Source organism: Phyllopteryx taeniolatus, chromosome 22 (genome assembly GCF_024500385.1).
Source record: "Phyllopteryx taeniolatus isolate TA_2022b chromosome 22, UOR_Ptae_1.2, whole genome shotgun sequence".
NCBI lineage: Eukaryota > Metazoa > Chordata > Actinopteri > Syngnathiformes > Syngnathidae > Phyllopteryx > Phyllopteryx taeniolatus.
In genome coordinates, this window is record NC_084523.1 from 6,775,882 (window position 1) to 6,796,257 (window position 20,376).

Below are 20,376 nucleotides of genomic sequence, written 5' to 3' on the forward strand. Positions count from 1 at the left end.
CAGGTTTTATTAGTAAATAAGCATTAGAACACGTGGCATAATGTATGTTCGCTGTGAAATAAAAGGTTTATAGTTTTTTTGGGTGATGTGTGAAAGTGAGGAATTTACACGGACTCCGGGCATGAAACTAGGTTGCACTTCCGTTTCGTCCGGAAGTAGATACTGTCAAGCTGTTTACTCTAGTGATGGCATTTAAAGTGTACACAGCACAGTATTTAGTGTTTGTTGTATTTTTAACTTGTTTCACTTGTGTCGAGAATATTTTACATTTGCTGCTCACTGACTCCGGCCATGAAAACGGGTTGCACTTCCGTTTCCCGAAGTAGATGGTACTTTTATTATTATTATTTTTTTCAACCTCACTTGTGTTGTTGTGTTGACGTTTAGAATGAACATTGATAGGTAGCTATGACTCATTTCGAAAAGGCGATATTCGTGAATGCGGAACTTTTGTCGAAGGGCCCCTAGCGGACGCTGGGCATGAAAACAGGTTGCACCAGTGGAAGACCGGAAGCTATTCTCGCTGTTTTGTTGACATAAACTGAATCAATGGCAGTCGTAACAAATGTGCAACTCCTCCGGAGAACAAAAAGAACAATTTAAATTGTTTCCACGGCGTCAACCTAACATTACTCCCTGTGTAATATGTTTAAAAAGATGACAGAATTCGGTCCAGATTCCGGTGGTCGGGTTAAGGTAAACAAAGAAGCAGCGACACGTCGCAACTCATTCATTGCGGGCAGACTTACGTTTGTGTTTGTGGTGTGCAGGGAATCACTATTGTGAAGCCCATCGTGTTCGGGAACGTCGCTCGCTACTTCGGTAAGAAGCGAGAGGAAGATGGGCACACTCATCAGTGGTCTGTCTATGTGAAACCCTACAGGAATGAGGCAAGATAAACATACCAGTAGTACGCACAGCACGGATACAGTCCATTTTTCACGCATTTATTATTTTTTTTTTATATATAGGATATGTCAGCCTATGTGAAGAAGATCCAATTTAAGCTTCACGAAAGCTATGGTAACCCACTAAGAGGTCAGTGTTGTTTACAATTGCTATCTTGGGTCATATTTGGTTAAATTTGAGACGAGTGACATATTTCGTTCCGGTTTTCCCTGCAGTGGTGACCAAGCCGCCCTACGAGATCACAGAGACGGGCTGGGGGGAGTTTGAAATCACCATCAAGATCGTCTTCATCGACCCCAACGAGAGATCTGTGAGGACCGACAATACATACATACACAAAAAGGATATAAAAGTGCACTGCGGGGGTTCTTAAACATATTCTTCTGTAGGTGACTCTTTACCATCTGTTGAAGCTCTTCCAGTCCGACTCCAGCGCCATGCCGAAGAAAACGGTCGTGTCCGAATTCTATGATGAAATGGTGAGTCTCGTCTAAAACTGTCTGGACGTGCAGCATATTATTTACAGTTTTTTGTTTGTTTTTCCCCCCCATCAGATTTTCCAGGATCCGACTGCCATGATGCAGCAGCTCCTGACCACATCGAGGCAACTCACACTGGGCGCTTACAAGCACGAGACAGAGTGTACGTCCTTACCGACAAACACACATCCGTCACACCTATATTGTATTTATTGTTGCGTCAGTGCGTCTATCTGTTTGTGTGTGATCTCGCCCCTCTCAGTCGGCGAGCTGGAGCTTAGGACCAAGGAGAAAATGGAGGCGGCCAAGAAGAGAACCAGTCAGGAGATCTCGGAGCTGAAAGACAAGCTGAAGGCCAGCAGGGAGAACATCAACCACCTCAAGATGGAGATCAGGAGACTGGAGGAAGATGGAGACCACAAGGAGCATTGACTGAACATCTCACACGTACACACAAAAACTTTGATAGCTCCCCGTCCCTTTTTTAAACATTTTTTTTGAACAGGTTTATTTGTCGTAGTCTTTTGACATTTTCATTTAAAGAAAAAGTTGTCAACACCATTCTGTTTGAGCCTTATTTTTATTGAAGGTTATTGTTCTAGTTCAGGGGAACCTTATGGAAATGTGTGGAGTTTGTATTGATGGAAAAACAATTTATATACTTTTTAGCAATATGAAGGTAATTAAATTCTGTATCCTGACTTTGTTTAAAAAAATAACGGTAAAATTGTAATCGCTATTGTCATGCTTCGCTTTTTTATGGCAAATATTTGAGTACATATACAAATTCCTGCAGTCCTCCAACGCAGCATGACAACAGGAAGTTCCCCTCCCGTTTCCACCTTCGTCAGCGTTCACCTGGATACGTTTTTGCAAAATCCAACATGTCGAACATCCAAATAACTTGCACAATCGTCGTTTAGAGGAAAAGTGCAGGTTAATGCATCACAACTAACGTCAACTTGGGACATTTTGCCGAGGAGGACTCGATGAAGGTACATTTTCTCATTTGTTTCCCTATCCTGCACTTGTTTGCATATTTGGTTACAATGGTTCATTATTTTTTTTAAATTAATTTTATAAATAAATTCCTTCATAAATGAAATGTATTAAACGAGTAAAATTGGAAAATTATTTAGCTTTTAGCAAAAAAAAAAAAAAACGGCACACCGGAGTCTGATTAGGTTCATCTTCGCCCTCTTGTGGTCGCCAATGTAACAGCAGGAAGAAAAATTGCACGCAACAATATCAACACTGACAACTATGTACTTTTAATAAAATGTATTTGCCAATTCCAATATACTCGTCATAACCAACCATACCTGACAAAACCGTGTGTAAAATATATTACTTGACAATGAACATTGCACTGCTAGATATATTTCCACTGGCAAAACATGTAACTGCAAAAGGAACATCAATTGCGGATACTGATGTTGCGTTCATGTGCCTCTTCCTTTTTCACGTTGCATGCTGGTTACTTACAAGTATAAAAATATGGGGGGGCGGGGAATATTTGTCTCTCTTAATTCTTTATTCAATACTAACAATGTAAATATGTGCATCTTGCAATGCTGTTAATTTGTTATTGCTTATTTGTAATGGAACGGTAGAAGTTGGATTTTTAAATGGTGTCACATTTTATTCATATTTCTGAAAAACAAACGTGGCTCTGTGAGGTAGTGCTGCTTTGTCGAGATGGGTGATCCTCTTTTGGAAATGAAAAGTAACAACAAAAATCAATAAAATGATTGATTGAATGAATCATTAAATGCATGTATTGTTGGTAGAATATTAAAATATTCCTATAGATGTTTTGAAAATATTGAAGCCTAACTTAAAAAAAAAAAAAATCATGGGCTCCTTATGTTCCAAATTGTTCATTTTCAGTGTAATATTCAAAACAATAAATTGCTACATTGATTACCTACGTGTGCTTTATCCCCCCCCCCCCCCCCCCCCCCCCACAAAAAAAAAACCCTGATGTTCCCATCATTGTTTGAATTTGTGAAAACCGGTTTTGTGACGTCAGTTTGGGTTTGTGCGCGGCCAGATGAAGTCCGTCAAAGTGTACTCGCTGCTGCGCTGGTCAGCAAAAACGGCCCACGTAGGCCTCGTAGATGGTGTCCAGGAAGGGGCTGTCCGTCTGGAAGAAATCAAACGCTGTCACGCATCGAATAAATGTTTGAGATTTTATTTTAAAAAAACATTTTCTGTCGTACCTGAATCAGGTGCAGTAAGGCTGCTTGGAGCTGGCTTCTGGACAGAACTCGGCTCTCCTGAGGCGTGTAACCGGAGGAGGGGTCTTGGGGCGACGCGACGTCCGATGTCACCCGAGAGAAGACGCTGGGCGAGAGGAGCAACGTCGGGTCCACGGTGGCGGCGATCCTCTGCGGAGAAAGCGCCTGAACGCAGCACACAGGTATCGGTTTCAAGCTACATACGTAACATGAATGCTCATATTTATGAATTTCTAAGGCCACTTAAAGGGGTGGCAAATTCTTTTTGAGCCCCATTGCACTTAAATAAATCTATAATCACCTTATTATGACACCTTTTTAAAAAGAAATTGAATTTGAATTCAGAAGTCATGGAAACTAATAGTTCTTTCTTTTTTCTTTTTTTACAACTATTGTCCAACTGATGTTAAGAAGGGATTTGGTGAAAATAAATGCTTGTTAAATTGGTTAAGTAAAATAAAAAGTTTAAAAAGCCCATTTTGCTAGAAACAAAGTAGAAACACTTTATTTGCTTTAGTGGGCCGCATAAAATAACCCATGACTCAAACGATTGACCGAGAGGGCAATATGGGATCAATATTTGTATGTCATCAATACTCACATTTTTAACTCAATTCACGCGAGACATTTTGTGGGAAATATTTGTCATACTCGACATTCTCCGTGTGGTGTCTCCCTCTAGTGGCACGTGAAAAGAATCACTCCCCAAGTGCACGTCTATCGCATTTCATTTGTAGTACATCTATTTGAATTTCATCTTGAAGAACAGTTTGCTTTGAAACTTGCGCCTTACTTTTGAATGAAATCATGAATTACTTTTGTTAAATTTGCTTTAAGTGCAGTGTTAATGTTCAAACTGTGCATCATGTTACAATAATATGAAATCTATCTTTTTAAGTTAGTCCAGGGTTGCGATTGGCTCCTTATTATAGATGGATGGACTTTTCAAGTATCATTAATGTGCGTTTGGCGTACCTAATAAGGTGTCTAGTGTGTGTATCCACCACTAACCTGCAACGGCAGAGCCGTCTTCGGAGCTGCGGCGGCCGCGCTCGCGGGCCCCTGGAAGCGGGGGGCCAGCGGGGGGCCGAGGCGCGGCGGTTCCGGCGGGGCCTGGCTCTGCTCCTGCTGGACCAGCTGCAGCTTGTGGACCAGCTCGTGGGGGGACAGCCCGCCGGAGATGTGCGGGGACACACCTGAGGAAGTGACAACAACTGCCGAGTTTAATTTGATGACCCTTTCCGCTACTTTTTTTTGTCACATACGGACAAGATTATTTTTTTTTTGCATCTTTTCCTGCAGTTTATAACTAACAATGAGTTTTTGTCATTTGTCTAAAATATTCATTGATTAATCAAGTTGTTTGCACAATGTGCAGGTTGGAAACAACCTCAAAAATGACTTTTCAATCGTATCATTTTTCTTGTAACGCTAATAGTGCAGTCTTTTTACAGCCAGCAGAGGGAGCTTTCACTTCTTTAAATACAAATTGTTCTCCATGGTCAGGAGCGAATGGAAGCCCTTTTCTGCCACCCAAATCTAAAATATTAAAAAAAATATAATAATAAATAGGTTCGTTTAAAATAAAAATAATACATACAATTACTCCTGTGGTCAAAAATTTATAAAGGATGTAATCTGGCAGAAAAAACAAACTTTTCAAGGAGTCTAGAACGGAATTGTATGACTCAAGTAAAGATCAAAGATTTACAAAATGTTGTTTTCATGGCTTTCAATTAGCCAAAAGGGCATAATTTGATGTAAACAGCACATTATTATTATTATTATTATGACCAAATAAAAACCCCTTTGGGGCATTTCAATACATTTGCATTAAACAAGCTGAAGTAAAAAAAGAAGCGAGGTGGACTCAAGTGGCCCCCCGCTTCTGACACTGGACCCACCTGTATGTGTCTGCTGCTTGGAGTGGCTGAAAAAGGCGTGCTGGTGAGAACATGGCGGCGCGCGACAAAGGGCAGCAGCGTGAGGCGGGGGCTGGTTTTGGAACAGTTTCTTGATTGGGTCTAGTTGGTGGTGATGGTGCATCTGATGGTGGTGCTGGTGGTGCTGGTGGTGGCGGTCCAGCGGCACGCCGTTGTCGCACAGCCGGTTCTCCGGGGACTCGGACAGCGTGCGAAGCTTATGGATGGCTGGGCAGCGCTGATGACGGGATGCGGCATCTTCTGCTGAGGCGATCGCGTCGGGGGCCGAGGGGGTTTCGTAGGTGAGAGCGCGGGCGACGGGAGGGCGAGACGCTTTTCTCGTAACGGGCGGGGCGGATGGAGAGGCGGGGTCCAGTTTAGGCGAGCCCTGTTCCTGGGATCCAAATAGCATGGCCAGGGAAAGCGGCTTGGACTCGCTGCCGTCGCCGTCCTGACAACAGAAGATAAAGTGCATGAGTGGATTGAGGGAGGAAGTGCAGACGGAAAGGTGGCGGCGGGGGGGTCGTACCGGAGTGGTGGGCTTGACGGGGATCGGTTTGATGAGGTTGGGCTTCCCGAAAAGAACGCCGCTGCCGCCGATCTCCTTGGGCTCGGAAGTCGACTTCTCCTGTCACGGCACACAACAGATGATCACGTGTGCGCGTGTGTGAGACATTTTTATGATTTTGTGCTGAGTGAAGCATTCCCATCAATAATATTTATTGTGCATGACGTTTTAATTCAGATTTTTCTTTTTGTATTTTTCAGATTTGTTTCAATTATTACATTTCGTCAAATTCTGTGCATTTTATTTTTCTTCTCAATTACTGTTCTTCTGAATTACTTTATTTTTAAAAATTAATTCTAACGATCTCTGCGTTATTTTGTGTTTCCCGCGCTATTTTCCTTATTTCTTTTGTATGATTTTTCTCTTGCCGTGTGACTTTTCTGCAGGCGCGTTACCTTGTCGTACTGGCTGTGAGCTTTGGTCAGCATCTGGATGATGTCCACCGCCTGCCCTTCGCCTTGGACGCCGCCCGCACCTCCGTCTGGGGGCAGCCAGCCATCCTGCCCCACCGCCTGCTCCTGCTGGGTCAGACTACACACACACACACACATATACACACACACACCTCTTTCAGGGTGAATCTACAATGCAATCATCTTCTGTAATTAGGTTTCATTTGAGAGACTAGAGAGAGTTTGTGCCAGAGCCAAGAATTACGCAAGCGCTTACATTTTCATCCTCTGGGCGACGCGCTGGCAGTCGGCCTTGTCGTAGAACCAAATGCCGTGGATGACCACTGGGGAGAGGGAGAGGCCCGCTTTTCAATCGGCGTCATAAATGGCAACAAAGGGTCCGCAAACAATCGAGTTAGGCTGCGTAATAACGAAAAGTGGCCGCTCGATGCCGAGCGCGAAGGTCAGCAGACGACGGAATGAGATTGCCGGCGTTGCCTCGCGAGCCGACGGACGGCGTGCCGCGCGGTCTCGGCCGTGACTCATTTCGACCCGGATGATGCCGAGCAACAAAAACATGACGCACAGCAGGGCTTGAACCATCGGGTTTTTCTTGTTGTTGTACTTGACTATAATGTGATGTAGTCGAGCCAAAGATGATTAATCGATGATGTCACGGATCTTTTTTCAGCCATTTTTGTGTAAATTGGTCGATTAGGAGGTGAGACACCAAAAACTAAAATCAAGCAGTGCAACAATTAATCGAAAAACTATTAATCGATTAATCATTTCGAGACTTCGTTTAACTTCCAATTGTCTCTATCCTCGGAATTTCAGCCTCTCCACACTAAATATTGTCTGATGTGAAAGCAGATATTTGTGTTTAATCCAAATAAGACATTTGCAAACATCTGCTTTTACTTTGATCAACATTTTTGCCCATTTTCTGACATGGAGCAAAACCGTAACTGAATTGTAATCAATTTATGTGTGTGCATTTTTCTGGACTGTCAATTTGAAATATATACATATTTTTGTGCTTATTTTTGAATAATGGAATGGGAATTAAAACATTTGTATTCGATTCATCAATTAATTAAAAAAAATAAATAAATCAACAGTTCAAACAATTATTAAAGTAATCGTTAGATGGAGCCCTAAAGTGATTAGTGATTAGTCGTAAAGTTGACTTGTCGATTAATCGGTTCAACCCATAGTGAACAGAGCAATAAAAAAAAAAAAAAAAGAGCTCCTAAACTTTTTTTTTTTTTTTTTTTGCTCGTAAACATCTACCACAATGTCGTATCCCTGTTTACACACGAGACACAGTTGGCTACCGAGGTCGCCCCAGTCGAGCCTGGGAAAGAGTCAGCCCAGCACCAAATAAGTAACAGCGGTGGGGGACTGCCCGGCGGAGTCACGAGCACTTCGCAGCGGGCTCGCTTGGGAGGATGAACGGCAAAAGAACTGGAAACAAATGAAAGGATGGCCACGTAACAGGAGAGAGAACCTTTCTGCCCCGGAAGACGAGTCGTCGTCCAGAAGAGGGAAGAGAGGGAGCGTGCGAAAGAGCGAGGTTGGGCCACCGGCTCCAGATAGAGGGGCTTCATTCAAGCCGGCGCGCACACAAACATGTTGCCCGGGTGAAGTGGACTGGGAGGAAGCCACCGCATGACTCCCATCAAACGCAAATTTGCTATGCGAGCTGCTATGCGTTTTTAAGGAGCCGCCGTGCGGTCAACAGTGGCGGTTTTGAGTCTGGACGACGTTTGCGGGGTCGCGGCGGGACACATCACATCACTTCCCGCTCGGACGAATGGCGCCGAGGATGTTGCGGGCGCTCCCGCTTTAGTCGGAGGAAGACCTCCGTCCGTGCATGTCGACTAAGAAGGGAGTCCGGACCGATTCCGACCGAGACCCGCCAAGAGCCGCTCGGAGCCATGTTGAGAGGACTTTTCACCCGGAAACCGAAACACGAAAGGCTGCAAGAGGAGCCCGAGGTGCGATTTAAAGGCCAGCTGGTGTCGGAGACTGACCTGGGGTATACGTACGTGCGACCCGGAGGTGAGCCCGTATCCCTGAACCCTTTAGAAAATAAAGACTCACCGATACCGTACGTCTGTACTCGTACGAGATACTTATGGTAAAGTCGGATAACAACACTCGCAGCGGTGGGATGTCCGGTGGTACTTTTAAAAAAGCACTCTGAAATCTTCTTTGTCCTGCATGTAACCTTTTACGTCGTGCCCCTAGTGTTGGGACTGAGACACTACATAACTGAAATGCCTTGTGTTTTTTTCTTCCCCCCACTTATTTCAGGGGCAAACTGTTTGGTTTTAAAAATCCGTTACTTGTACTCATATTCTGTCTGAAAAAAGCGGCATTTGTGACTGGATGTGCATTTCTCATCCCGTGTATCTCTGCCGTCTATTTTTAGCCCGGGCCGCCACTTAGCGCCGTTCCCGGACGTTACGGCATTGCCGACCGAGCGCGACGTGTTTGCTTAACGATAAGATTCCACGGCCTTGTCCGCAGCGCACGCCAGGCAGCGTTACCGGACCCTAAATAGTCTGCGGGCTCAGACGTCACTTAGCCAGCGCATAATAAACACGGCCGAGATAAGTAATGCGCTCCTGTGACGTATTTTACGGCCAGGGCCTCTCCATCATGCTCATAAACGTCCTCCTCGCTTTCGTACCTGCAAAGCAGCCGCCAGATATTCAATTTGCAACTCACGTCACCAGGCTTCGATATAGTTGTGTTTTTTTTTTGGGGGGGGGGTTTTCCTCTCCCCAAAGCGAGCGAGACAGGAAGGAAGGCGCGCACGTCTTTGCGTTATCAGCGACCGCTGCGACGAGTCTAATCTCTGCCGGCCGCCACGGGAGCGCTGACAAGCTCTCGACTCGCCGTTCGGGGGTCCCGGCTGATAAAGAGCGCCACTCCTAAAATGGAGGCGCAGTTCATCTGTAGCTGTCCGTTTCTTCCTGTTTGAGCAGCATCCATCTTGATGCAACATCCCGCAACGAAGCTACTTGACTTGACGTTTTCCCCCCATTCTAGCAGAACATACGCTCCGGGTTTGTTGCCGGCGCTTTTGTGTCGCTCTTACGCCGTGCGTTGCGGTAGAGCAGGAAGGGGTCCTGGAGTTGGAAGTCCAGGTCTTTGGTGATGGGTTCGGTCAGGTTCTCCATGCTGAGTCTGTTCATGATGGTGAAGCCGTGCGTGGGAGAAGCCAGCCTAACAAAAAAAAAAAAAGTCATCAAATCTGTAGCGACGTCCATTTTTAAATGAGTGGCGGTGAATGCATTGTTGGTGTTGTGGTCCCTTCCACCTTAATCCCATGTCACTTGCTGTATGCACTGCAATGCTTTTGCAGAACCGAAGAAATACATTTCAAGGCGGATTTATATTTGGAGGTGCCGCTACCTCGTGTAGATGAATAGAGTTCCTTCCACCTCCGTCTTCTCCTGAAAAACAAACAAGAACATCCACGACGACTTTGATACGCACTTCCGAAATAACAAATATGCTCAAAGATGTTGATCACGTTGAGGATTTGTCACAAAATCGAGAGGACAATGGGCACAACAACAGTAATATCATTTATTATTATTATTTTTTTTATAAAGTTCTTCTAGTGTTTACATTTTCAAATGATCACTTGTGCAGCCTTCCCAGGAAATCCCAATATCCTATCAGTGGTGAGCTATTTCTGGAACCTGCTCACATGGTCCTCGGTGACCCCTGACCTTAAACATTTCGGAATCCACGATGTGACGCAATGGCCAACGCGGCTTACCCACTCGTTGGCCCGGTTGTTGTACGTGTAGAGGGCCACCTGGCTGGCCACGTCCACGATGCTCTTGATGTACGGGTCGTGTCTCTGCAAAGCGGCCAGGCTGATGTCCAGCCCTTTAGCGCTCAGGCCGCCGGCGCAAGTCGCCGTCATTGTTAGCTAGCTAGACCTTAGCTAGCTGGCTAGCTAGCTAGCATCTAGCGGCTAAAACCAGAGGGAGGGGGAACAAAAACAAAACAAACAAAAAAAGATCGCGATCCAAGCAACAAAAGACAGATGGCTCAAAGTAAAGCACGCGCCAAAAACCCACGCGATGCGAATTGTTCGGCCAAAAAATGCAAAATCGCAGCGTCTTTTATTATTTTTTGAAAAAGAGTGCCGCGAGTGGCTTAAATGTCAACAGAAATTGTAAACAAGCAGGCGAGAGTAGTCGATCGGCAGCACTCGCGATGTCAGGCTCGTCAATCGAGCCGGAAAACATCTATCGAAAAGCTCGTTTTTCCCAATCTGATCAAACCGTTTTGTTTTGGGCTTGTTGTTTTTTTTTTTCTTGCGCGGACCAGACCTGCTGTTTGCTTATTTAAAAACAAATTCATTAATGCATTGAATCCAGTTGTCACAGCAGCAGTATTTACACGTATAACCTCATATTACAAATATTACTAGAACAACACAAGAGCAGTATCCAATTGGAATTATTTTTAATCTAATCCAAACAATCTAAAAACAGCCTATAGAAATATGCATATTTATTTTACATTTCTTACTTCAATTTGTATTGTTTATTTTTGTTTTTATTGTTTTAACTTTGTTAGTCTTTTTTTTAATTTTTTTTTATTTTTTTAATAAAGGTTTTGCCCAATACTTTTATGTTCAATTTACTTTGCTTCAGCTGCGGATGACATATATAACAAGTATTGCACAGTGTCCAGAGCAGTATATAATACCCTACAGTTCAGTACAGTAGCACTAGGGGGCGTTATGGGACGTATTTCCTGCTGTGTTGTTTTCTTTTTTCAATTAATACAGTATAGATGCAGCTGTCTGGCTGACGTTATTTTGGCTTGAAGTTTTATTTATTTTTTTTTAACTTTGAGAGAGTGGTTCTTTTTTTTTTCTTTTTTTAAAAAATGAGATGTGAATGTGTTAAGCCTGCTTTGTTTTGGTTTTGTTGTATGTTTATGGACATTTTCCTTGTGTATTCCTGACCACTGAAGCACATATTGCAGGGTAAATAAAATAAAATAAAAACTGAAGCACGCTTTCTGTAGCTTTTGCGCCGGTCGTCTGACGTGTGCCTCGCCATTAGCCTGCAAATAATTTTGCTGTGTAATGCAGCTTGGGCCAATTTGAAGGCATCCGTCCGTTTGTCAGAGCGCGCACGTTTTTTTCCAATGAAGAGACTAATGAGGCGTCCATCAGCGAGTCAATACTATCGATACATTGCGATTGGCTGCAGGTAACCATGGCGACGGGAGCATGGCGAAATGTAACAGTCAGACTCCTGTAAAAGCACCGCCATGACACTTTGGACACAGACACAGTGTATCATATTAATAGGTGACGTCTCCCGGAACGGCTGGATCGATGGCGGCTATCGCGGAATACATTGATTCTATTCAGAGAGAAGTGAGAGTCGGCCCGACGACGTGCGCGTAATACAAAGTACCGAGCGGGCGGGCACAATTTCCAAACAAGACGGTCGTGGTCAAGGAGGGTGGAGATGAAGAAATCTCCTTTGGGCTTCCTATTTTCAGCTTCACCTTTGGCTGAGTTGCACGTTGTTGCCCCCCCCCCCCCCCCCCCCGCCCGGGATTGTGGCATCTCACTGTTTGTCTGCGGCCGTTCTTCCCAGAGAGCGGCCCATCTCGACCAAAAAGGACAAATATAGAGTGCTCCTAAATAGAAGAGCGATTCATGCGCAGGCTGAGATTTCAGAGGACGGTTGTGCGTGCGTCCGAATCCCTCGGGTGCGAGTGTCGGTTCCCACGACCTGCCCCCTCGGCGTCCGCGGCTCCTTCCTCCTCTCGGCCCTCCCGCTTTTACATGGCGTATAAAAAGTCGACACACCCCTGTTCAACACAATGTGCCGGTTATAGGTCACATTCATGGTGGACAAAGTTTTAACATGATTTACCATGGTCTCTCTTTTTTTTTTTTTTTTTTTTTTTTTTTTTTTTTTTTTAAATTTACAAAAACCTAGCATTTGAACAGGGGTGTGTAGACTTTTTGTATCCAATTTGCCTTGCTTTGTCTTTTCCGGAGTGACTTTCTTCAAGCGTGCGATTGGCGGAAATGGCCTCGGGTTACAGCGCCTCCTGTTGGTGCGGCGGGCACTTGGCGCACCCCAGGAGTGGTTAACAAAGACCCATTTTAGCATGAATATTTTCAGATGAATATCGAATAATAATAAGAATAAGAATAATACGGGGCGGCCGCAGGTATAATAACAATTTGAACTTGACACTGTTGCCGAGCACATTTTAATGCACTGTACTGAACTCTCGTCGTATTCTCCGCTTCCCTTTTTCTCCATGCTTGTCTTGCCTCTCGCAGGTGCTTGAAAGCCTTGGGAGACGGGGGCGGGTGTGGGGGGGGGGAGCGTACACATTAGATTTGAGTGGATTTGACACAACCAATTTTATCCAGTTAAGAACTGATGACTTCACTTCATTCATTTATTAGCGCAAATATGGAGCCATGTCACCAGAAAATGACTTTGGGCGCCTTGGGGGAGGCAAGGACGCATTTGTTCCTGGCCGCTGAGGAAGATGACGAAACACTGGACGATGCTGAGGGCAAAAAAAATAAAATAAAGCACATAATTGTCAGGAATCTTTCCCGATATTTTGTCCGCTCTCCGTGGACAATCTGTATTTGGACTCGCGGTGCGTTTGGTAGATCGATACAACTATCAATAACATCGACAGCAATGATGGTATTTATATCGATCGATAGCTCAGTCATGAGATCAGTACTTGTTTTTGTTGTTGTTGTTGCTGTCCGATACATTTATCCTATAGAGATTGTTTTAGTCAAGTTTGCAGAAATGTAAGCATATGCACTAATATGACTCAGAAATCGTTGAATATAAATACACTTTTGTGTTAGCTGTCAAAGGGATCTCTTGGCATATTTACGATACCGAATTAAGTGAACAAAAAAAACTTTGACTACAAAAATCGGTACAGTGGTGCCTCGAGATAGGAGTGACCCGACTTTCAAGTTTTTCAAGTTACGAGCTGTCGTTCGGTGGATTATTTTTGCATTTTTTTTGTGTGCGATAACACTTTAAGCAACGGCTATTTGAACACAAACGGTGCGGCAACACACTCAGATGATGCATCAACACTCACAGGCGTATATTCTTTGTCCTCAGCAAAACATGACTAATACTGCAGCTTACTGAGTCACTTACAGCAGTGGTGAAGCGCTTCTTTGTGTCCGCATGATTGTTTTATACTGCCCCCCGGTGGCCATGTCACACACAATAGAAGGCGCTGCAATGAATGAATCATGATGTGCAAACTGTTTGATTCTTTCGTATTTAATTATGTTGTTACTCTGTTTCTCTCAAGTACGATATTCGAGTGGATTTAAAAACAAAACCAAAAACACATTACAAACAATTCTGGCATGTATTAAAAGCGTTTCATTTCAACGGGCAAAGATGATTGGATTGTTTTGAGTTGCGGTCGTGGCCACATAAGGAATGAAACTTGTATCTCAAGGCACCACTGTTGTTTTTCTATTGACTTCTAAACGGTGCCCAGAAACTTTGCCCAAATCTTGAATCAAAATTCAGCAATTTGAAGACAAAATGAATGATTACAAAGTATCGGTTTCGGTATTTAGCATTTAGACCGATCCGGTATTGACTTGCAATCGGCGCGACAAGCAAATCTTGCAGTATTGCTCGCGACTTGTTTCTACCTCGGACAATTTGTGCTCGGGGAAAAGTGCTTCCTCGTGTTTTTGCGCGCCGCAAAGAACAGACTCGGAGGAAAGACGTAAACACGGACACGCTCAACGAAAAGGGGAAAGGTTCGACCACCTGGCTCGCAACTTGGACATCTCTTCCTTCCTGCACTAATTGGGATTCCGGCACAACACGCACACACATGCGGATACACACTTGATCATCGGGATTTTGAAATGTGACACACATCCAAAACAATCCCTTTTGCACAGTTGATTTTTTCTTTTTTTTTTTTAACACACACACACACACACATCTGGAAACAGTCAAAGTGTGAGGGGAAGGAGGAGGAGGAGGGCTTCTCTCTCTCTGTGTGCGTGTGTATGTGTGTGTGTGCGCGCGTGTGTGTGCGTGTGTGTGTGCGCATGCATGCATCTCTCTCGCTCTCTCTCTCCCTCTTTCTGAGTGTGTTTGACTGCAGAGCTGCAGGGGCAGCAGAGGCAGACGAGAGAGCCCAAACTCCGCTTCACACACACACACACACACACACACCACACACACACGCACCACACATACACACACACACAGACATAAACACACACACGCACATTGGGAGGGAGAGCGAGCGGGTGGGAGAGAGAGAGAGAGAGAGAGAGAGAGTGAGAGAGAGAGAGAGAGAGAGCGAGAGAGAGAGAGAGAGAGAGAGAGAGAGGAGACCACCATGGACTGGATCGGGAACTGAGACGAGCGCGGATGAGGACAGGACAGCCTGGTTTGCTTTGGCTTTTCGGGAGGCCCCCTTCTCGTGGATTTTAAACCATTGGGAGATTTAACACCACGATGGAATATGTGCACTCTTGTCATTTTCCAATCTTCCTCTTCCTCCTCCTCCTCCTCCTCCTCCTCCTCCTCCAGCAGCAGCAGCAGCGAGGATGCCAAGCAGCGCTGCGTCTTTTGCGCACTTCCACTGACAGCGCCCGTGCTTTGCGAGCTCTTTTAAAGCCTTGAGAAGAAAAAAAAAAAAAAGAAAGAGGAGAAAAGAAAAGGAGAGAGAGGGGAGGCGTGAATCGGATTGAACGCGGTGCCGCTGCTGCTTTTATGCTCGTCGCCTAGGGCCCGGATGTACCGAGGGATGCACCGGTGCGTCTTCCCGACCGGTTCCGCCGACAGATCCCTCTTTTTTCTCGCCTTCACCTCCATCATGGGGATTAGGTAATATTCACTCCATCCGAAGACACCCCTCCCCGCTGAGCGAGCAACGGGAATATCCACAAGCTGTCAGTCATTACCCCCTCCTGCTTTTTCTTTTTATTTATTTCATTTCTTTATTTTTTTTGGAGGGGGGCCAACCCCCCCCCCCCCCTCCCCCTCTCTCTCTCTCTCCAATCCATTCTTGTATAGGGAGAACGCTGGACTACATTTATGGTAAATGAAAGCAAAAACATGTACATCCCGGAGGACACCCTTGAGAACCATCAAGGTAGGTGTGCTGCTGATTTATTTCCCAGCCCAACTGTCTTGTGAGTGTTGATGCGGTGCAGGCAGGGGAGGGGAGTGGGAGGCAGTGGGGGAGTGGGGTGGGGGTGTGTGGGGGGGGGGGGGGGGGCAATTGGTGAGCCGGAAGATGATGCCCTCTTCTTGAGAACTTGTGGATCAGGAAGAGGTCTTTTCGGTCACGTTTGCACATGTGGCATCATGGGTCAGTCAACAGGCTGTTGCCAACCCAAAAAACGGATAGAAACAATCACATGTGGCGCAGACTTCATCACCGTCACGTTTGCACGGTGGAGCTGTTCTTATTTGTTGTGGACCTTCGTGTGGCGTTTTTGTGTGTGTGTTGTTTTCAGTTTGAGAGGCCGGCGCGATGTTGAGTGGCAAGGAAAGGGTCTGTTTGCATTGCGCAGTATTCACGCGGCGCCTCCTTCCACCCACGTTGCAGAGAGCATTTAAAAAAAAAAAAAAAAAAAACACCCACAAAAAAAAAAAACCCCCGCCGTGATCTCCACTTCCACCACCGACCGATTATGAACGTGATCTTCTTCGTCGTCGTCATCCTCGCATTCATCCAGCACTCCCGTCACTTCCCTCAGCGGAGGCTAGCTCCCTGCCTTGCATGGCGACAGGTTCCATAGCAACAGGGGATGAGGAATGCTGGTGTGTGCGCGAGTGCATCTGTGTCGCAGTGAGACACGCTCGACAGCTCGTCATACGTGATCCGTCCGATTTATTCCCGCAATGGCGTGCGTGAGGCTCGCTCGTGTCGTCATGCGGCCTTTAGCGTGACCCCGGACGACTTTTCTCGGCTCCAAGTTGACTCAAAAAGTTGATTTCTCGACGAAGACCACTCACTTTTTACCTGTGCTGAAAAAATAATAAAAGGTAGAATTTAGAATGAAATACTGGCAGCTACTTCAATATGTTAAAAGAAAAAAGTATGATGACAACTTAGTCCACTGTTGTTATAGTTATTACACTGAACACAAATAAAACCACAACTTCTGTTTTCGCTCCCATTTTTCATGGGCAGAACTTTTTCTATGTACACAAAAGGGCCGTTTCTCTCAAATATTGCTCACAAATCTGTCTAAATCCCTGTTGCTGAGCACCTCTCCTTTGCCCAGAGACTGTACTACATTAACACTGCACATTCTAGAGTGGCCTTCAAAGGCACACCTGTGCAATTATCACGCTGTCTCATCGGAATCTTATGCGCACACAAAATGTATTTCTTTCAAATATTGTTCACAAATGGGTCGTAATTTGTGATAGCGAGGACTTCTTCTTTGCCAAGATAATCCGTCCAGCTCACAGTTGCGACATATCAAGATGCTGCTTTGACAGCTGCTTGATTATTGCACAGCTGAGTTTGAGGCTGCCCACAATAGAAGGCCACGGTCAAATGTGCAGCCGGACTCCGTTTCTAATCATGCCGCCTAATAAGCATTGTGACGTGCCCACCTGTGAGGGGGATGGCTTATCTTGGCAAAGGAGAAGTGCTCACTAACAGATTTGTGAACCATATTTGAGTAAAATATGCCTTTTGTGCGCATTCAAAAAGTCTTTCTCAGCTTATTGCAAAAGTGTTGCGTTATTTTTCTCCAGTATGTTTTGCTGTGATTAATTATGACATCGTTGGGCCTGCTTGCAATAGATTGAAGTGAACATAGATAATACACCCAACATGATGACAATCAATAGCCTGCTTGAGATCTTTTAGCATTTTACATCGCCTATTTCAGCGAGAAATGAGTGCCACCAATGATAGTTAGAGTACTACTGTATATTTACATTTTTATAAATGTGTTCCCCGTCATTTGCATGTGCCTGTTGCTTTTTGACACGAATGCACATTCCCTCCACAAAGTCTGAAAAAGGAAAAAGGAAATCTTCCCGTTCAGTTTGCAACGCTCGTGACAAAATGTTGCGATTTGTGTAGGCGTGGAGCTTTTCCCGCTGCATTGTACACGACTGCCATCGCAAATACTATAATCCCCATGTAATCCTCCCAGGTGGACGTAATTCACAGGAAATTGTTTGGGATGGCAGCGATTGAAATCCTATTCTGTAATCTTGCAGACACTTTAGTTGAACCTCCCCCACGATTGTCCGAGTCACATCGAGGCTTTGAAGTACGATGCTGCCATTAGTTGGGGAAAAACTCACGCTTGGTCCTATTTGATCAATCGACTTCCCAATCAGCGAGACATGATCGCTTCAGATGGACCCCAAGTGAGCCGTGTGCGTCGCACACCTGGGCCGTCGCATCAGTTGTAAGGATGAAGTCTTCCAGGGCTCCCTTCCGACTCTTTGAGGACGAGTGGCTGTGGCATTTGGAGTCTGTTGGCGTGGCGCTTTCAGCACCACGGACAGTTCGTTCATTAAGATCGCTCGATTGACAGTTCCGCGTCACCAGTGTATCCGTGTCACCGCCTGGTGCTTCTTTTCCCTTTATTTGGAAGATTTTTGCTCTTGCGTCACTCATTTAGCGTGTACGTCGCGCTGTTGACGTGTGCGTAGAACTAGAACCATCTGTGACGTGAAGAAGTTGAAGTTTACAGTCAAATGAAATGTAAAATAAAGAATTGCACATTGTTGTTGCGATGTAACTTTGCTTTAACATCCGCTAGTTTAATGCTAACACATTTGTTTTTGAGTAAAACGCTCATATTGGACAATTCAGTGCTTCTAACTTTGTGGTAAAAGTTTTGAAAAGGCCCCATCTGTTCCCCAACAATAAAGGCAGCTTTTTCAAAGTTTGATTTAGCAATAACAAGTCATTGAATTGTACTTGTAAACTGTTTGTTTCGCTGTTTCACTCTGGTGTTCCCTCACTTTATGGATGTGACACAAACACATTTGGAATAGATAACAGAGGTAGTATCTTTTTTTGTTTTGTGTGTGTGTATCAACCTTGATATGTTTGATTCTTCATGGGCGAAGAGGCCACTCCTTTCCACTTGACCGTTTTCTGTTACGATGATTTGAAAGCGTCCATAAAAATGGGATAATCACTCTAATTGAGTGGCTAGCATCAATTGAGAGAAATGGCCAGTGTTTTGTATTAGGAGGCTCGTGTGTGTGTGTGTGTGTGTGGGAGCTGTTTTGTCATAGCGAGAGGTGCAAGTGCAAGCAGCTGTAGTGGCGGAGGTAACGAGCGACGAAAGGCCAATCAGCGTTAAAGACGTTCGTCGCGCCTCGGAGGGTCGTCACGGCTCCAACTTGAGAGCGGGACTCAACAACAGCTGCTCTTAATGCAAGATGCAAACTGGCGTGCAGGGCCGAGGTGACGCCAGGATGGAGGGAGGCAGAGCGTGAAAGGATGAATGGAGGGACGGAGTGTCGGGGGGAGGATTATCCGTGACTGTGACTCTCTTAAGCCACCGGCGTGGTATCGGAAATCCATCCCGAGCCTGTCCTCTGCTCTTTGCGGCCATCGGGCCTCCGTCTTCATTCCTCGTGTTGTGCTATTACGGCCTCTTCGTACGCGTGTGCGTCTTTGATTTGTGTGTGCACGTCCTAATCTTTGCTGCGCATCTTACACGCACGCTCGCCTCCTGTATTGATCCGCCAGAAGCCGCCAGTGGAAATGATGACTTGCTATCTCATATGTTTATTTTATTTTTTTCCCCCTCTTCTTTTGGGTAGTGTGTACGCTCATGCTTGGTCACCTGCAGTGAATCCCGAAGTAGACGGCAAATAACAACATGGCTCTCTTTTATTAAGATTCAGCAATATATATATTTATAAAGGCAACACACATCTTATGTCCCCGGAAATCTCAAGGGAAAAATGTTGACCCTTTAGTCGAGAGAATGAGAGATCCAATTTAATCAAAACTTGAATGCAAGGAGACAGTTCAAATGCATTCCAAGAAGTGTTTGCCTCTTCCTCCTCAGGCGAGGCCATATTTCCACATGAACGGGCAGTTATCACCTGCCTTATGCAACTAGCGCCCACCAGCCACGGACATCTTGCTCTGTCTTGCAGCAAAGTGATAGCAGGAACAAGGTCTACTTTCTTAACGGCGCACTAAAACAAAATATTTTAAGAGGTTATAATTGATATAGAATGCAGCTCGTCAGCCTCCAGAGGCGCTGCAGCGCGCGCTTGCGGCACCCCGTGTACGTTTTTTTTTTTTTTTTTTGTCGCCACATTTTAGCAAGCGTGAGTGCGATCGGTTTGCGTGCGTTTGTTCCTCGTGCGTCTGAGAGCTGAGGGATGAGGGAAGGCAGCCGTCTATATTATTCATGGCCAGCCGTGCTTTTCCCCCTCACTTCTTTGCCTCCATCTCATCTGTGCCCTCGCCACCCTTCCTCTCTCATCTCACAAAGCGTCTTCAGCCCGTCCCCTCTCTGTGGACCATTTGCTTTGTTTTCCACCTTTTCACCCGTCTTCTTTCTTGTCTTTTTTTTTTTGTCGTTGCATTTCCATCTCTAATCTGCCGCGGTTCATTGCGGGTTTATTGTTTGGTGAGAGGGCTGTTTGTCTTTTTTTTCTTCTTCTTTCCACTGAAAAGGATCCGTCACACTGCTTTAGCGGACTCACAGTGAGGGAAAAGTGAGGTCGAAAAAGCAATTTATCGGTCCCATTGAGGAGACGGAAGCTGTGGCCCCTCAACACTAAACAATAGTTTTAAGCACAATAAACACGG

General features: G+C 45.2%; 3 protein-coding genes across 4 annotated transcripts in view; 2 read left to right on the top strand and 1 right to left on the bottom strand.

Annotated features, from left to right (window-relative positions):
• Positions 1-94: 94 nt before the first annotated feature.
• yeats4 (YEATS domain containing 4) lies at positions 95-1,949 on the top strand. 2 transcript variants are annotated; one of them, XM_061762157.1, is made up of 7 exons: positions 95-329; positions 771-890; positions 972-1,038; positions 1,125-1,219; positions 1,299-1,388; positions 1,464-1,551; positions 1,651-1,949. In XM_061762157.1, exons 1-7 carry the CDS (start codon positions 327-329, stop codon positions 1,818-1,820), a joined length of 633 nt encoding a protein of 210 aa, XP_061618141.1. In that variant the 5' UTR covers positions 95-326; the 3' UTR covers positions 1,821-1,949. The 2 variants fall into 2 exon arrangements, with proteins under 2 accessions (XP_061618141.1, XP_061618140.1); XM_061762156.1 differs by lacking the exon at positions 95-329 and adding an exon at positions 337-696.
• A 297-nt stretch (positions 1,950-2,246) lies between these two features.
• cacna1c (calcium channel, voltage-dependent, L type, alpha 1C subunit) overlaps positions 2,247-20,376 on the top strand; it is a 112,378-nt gene continuing 94,248 nt past the window's right edge. The window contains exons 1-3 of the mRNA XM_061762128.1: positions 2,247-2,383; positions 3,620-3,810; positions 6,505-6,643. Coding sequence (XP_061618112.1) covers positions 3,715-3,810; positions 6,505-6,643 — 235 coding nt within the window. The 5' untranslated portion in view covers positions 2,247-2,383; positions 3,620-3,714. The remainder of the gene's footprint in view (positions 2,384-3,619; positions 3,811-6,504; positions 6,644-20,376) is intronic.
• Positions 6,517-11,088, bottom strand: dcp1b (decapping mRNA 1B). Its single transcript, XM_061762160.1, has 4 exons — positions 10,310-11,088; positions 9,937-9,977; positions 9,620-9,747; positions 6,517-6,649 (listed from the first exon to the last, which is right to left on the bottom strand). The coding sequence occupies exons 1-4, from the start codon at positions 10,457-10,459 to the stop codon at positions 6,645-6,647; spliced, it is 324 nt and encodes a 107-aa protein (XP_061618144.1). The 5' UTR covers positions 10,460-11,088; the 3' UTR covers positions 6,517-6,644.